The 2,982-nt window shown below is 18.8% G+C and overlaps 1 protein-coding gene across 1 annotated transcript; it reads right to left on the bottom strand.

Annotated features, from left to right (window-relative positions):
* Window positions 1-1,188: 1,188 nt before the first annotated feature.
* Window positions 1,189-2,508, bottom strand: LOC122512921. Its single transcript, XM_043629065.1, has 4 exons — window positions 2,371-2,508; window positions 1,967-2,110; window positions 1,615-1,758; window positions 1,189-1,462 (listed from the first exon to the last, which is right to left on the bottom strand). Exons 1-4 carry the CDS (start codon window positions 2,434-2,436, stop codon window positions 1,307-1,309), a joined length of 510 nt encoding a protein of 169 aa, XP_043485000.1. The 5' UTR covers window positions 2,437-2,508; the 3' UTR covers window positions 1,189-1,306.
* Between the last annotated feature and the right edge of the window lie 474 nt (window positions 2,509-2,982).

The following is a 2,982-nucleotide window of genomic DNA, read 5'->3' as shown; positions in this document are numbered from 1 at the left end:
GCCACAACAAGCATAATAATAATAATATTAAGGATTATATTAATTTATAGTTATTTATTGATAATAATGAAATAATATTAATTAATTTAATTAGTAAAAATAATAAAAATATTAATTATTCCTAATATTAATAATGTTTATAATTATATTGATAATATTAACAATAATATTATCAATTTCCAGCATTATTCTCAAATTCAAATTAATGTTTCCTAAAAAATTTCTATATTTTCAAAAAATTTTGACACAGTAATTATTTTATTCTTCCATCTCTGTTCAATTTTTACAAGCTCTTCACATAACTTATGAGTCGATGTAGCAAAGACCTCTTTCAATAAAGTCTTTTATCGAATGAGTGTAATATCAAAAAATATATATTTACCCTGCGAGTAAAGATTCTGACAATATCAACACAAAATCAATGAAACTTGCTTCTATACTTTCCATTCTCGATAAAGCAGAATTGTTTCTCAATTTAAATATATTTACTGTCTGTCAATATAAATTTAATTTAAGTTTTGCTCAAAAAAAAAATTTAATACAAAATGTCTTCCACCATGAAAAATAATCATTAATTTGCAAAATTAAACTAAAATACAAAGTTTACAAATTTTTAAGTAATATTTATTTTTTACTTTATTTATAACAAAAATAATTTAAAAAATAATAATAAATATAACAGTCAAACCTGTCGGAAAATTATTTGTAGTCAAAAAAGTCAAACAAGAATTATTTTCACTTAGTTTCAAAATATTGTAAAAATATTACAAAATTAAATTATAAAACAATTTTTTCAGGATTATTTACTCTAATAAAATTTAAAAAATCGAGTTGCATTCCGACAGGTTTCACTGTAATATTAAAATTAATAATAATAAAAATAGGATTAATGATAATAAGTTTTTATTTTTAAAATAATTATTATGACAATATTATTAATATAATATAATTAATATAATTATTATGATAATAAATAATTATTATTGATAATTATATTAGTAATAATTATTAGTAGTAGTATTAGTAGCAGTAGTGTGGTACAAGTAGGAGTTATTATTAGTACTACTTTATAATTAGTTCTCTGATACGTTAAAATTTTAATTTCTAAATCATTTTTATTTAATTAATGAAATTAATGAATTTTTCTTTTTGTCGTAAAGGAAGAAAACGAGAAAAAATACAGAATTGTGCATTGAATATAATTCATTTATTTATCGAAACTATCGATAAAAAAATTACAAAAACAATATAGTTTGGAATTTCTTTGTTATGAAAAATTGTTTAAAAATATTGGAAAATTAACATTTTATATTGCCTTTGCTGTTCCAATAACATCATATCGCACTGATCTCTCAAATGTTTCCCAATATTCAACGTAAATACTCATTAGTATTGTACCTGTAAGATCTTGCTTAGATTTTATTTTGAAAGAGAATTTGTCCTTTAATTGCATATCCTTATCCTACATTGAATATAATTATTTTATTATATATTTATTATATTTTATTCATATTTTTTTCATATTTTTTTCAATGTATTTTTAAATTTTGTTATTAATATTATTTTAAATATTTAAAAATTTTTTTAACTTTCTTTATTAATATATATTTTTACCTTTTTGAAAGGACATTTGCCACCTGTAAATCCATTGTAAAATACTTGTCTGTCAAGTTCTTTGAAAAAGTCCATTTTTTCATTTCTACAGATGTAGACTCCAGTATATTTATATCCACCTTTGTATGCCAAATCTATGTCAATCTTAAAAATAAAAAATTATGCTATTCTTCAATTCACATTTTTCGATTATACTTAAATTACATAAATTAAAAGTATTATTAACATAAAATTATTATTTTAAAATTATATAAAAATTTTATGAAAATTATAAAAAAAATTATATTAAAATTATATAAAAATTATATTAAAATTTAATAATAATTCTAAATAAAAAATATTTTTCACTTACTCCATCTTTACTTGTGCTATTTATTGGATATTTAAATGAATACTTGTCTATACCTTTTTTCAAATCTTGTTTAAGTATACCCTTCTCGGGTCTTAAATTCGCAACCAAATATTTATGTAATTGCAATTCATATGTCTTGTCAGCCTTGAATAAATTTAAAAGAAAGATAAATTTTTAATAATACGATAAATATTTATTTACTGTATAAATATATTTATCGCATCAAAGATATTTATTTTATTATAAATAAATATTAATCAATAAATCTAATTAAGTAGTCAATTATTAATTATTTAATCAATAAACTAATTTATAAAAATAATAAAATAAATAAAAATTATTATAAACTTCAATAAAAATGATCTATTAATTAAAATTATAAATTTGGTTTAATAAAGAATTACCTCAACATAGCTGACAATAAAAAATGAAGAGACAACAAAAATTACACTCTTTAGTGAAAGAAACATTTTTGAAATGAAGTTTTTTCAAATAATATTTCTTTGGAAATTTTTTTGCATATTATAATATTAAGTACATGATATATAAAGCCTGTTCTGTTTCATGTTATCAATAATTTTCGAGTTCGTTATTAGAACAGGTTCTAAATATAATTATTATATCCAGTTTTTAGAAAAAAATTAACTATCTATTTTATCTTATCAATTTATGCAAGAAAATACATTTATAAATTTATCAACCTATAGTCCATGTGAAAAACATTGTATTTTTTACTTTTAATTGTTCCTGCTTTTATATTTTGACCTTGAATTTTTAAAATTTTATTTTAAAATTCCGCAATATATATGAAAGAAAATATATTTCCTTAAAAGTTGAAAATTAAAAAAATATCAACTAAGTTGAGAATTAAAAAATTATCAATCATCTTGAGAATTAAAAAATTATCAATTAAGTTGAAAATAATATTTAAAATCAGCATATTTTTAATTTTTTTTTATGAAATTAATATTTACGGCTTATTATAAGCTGTGCTACTTGAAAAGAAAGAACATCAG

The sequence above is a fragment of the Leptopilina heterotoma genome, unplaced genomic scaffold (genome assembly GCF_015476425.1).
Source record: "Leptopilina heterotoma isolate Lh14 unplaced genomic scaffold, ASM1547642v1 Lhet_13, whole genome shotgun sequence".
NCBI lineage: Eukaryota > Metazoa > Arthropoda > Insecta > Hymenoptera > Figitidae > Leptopilina > Leptopilina heterotoma.
Note: the sequence above shows the minus strand (reverse complement) of the source record. Positions and strands in the feature narration are given on the sequence as shown.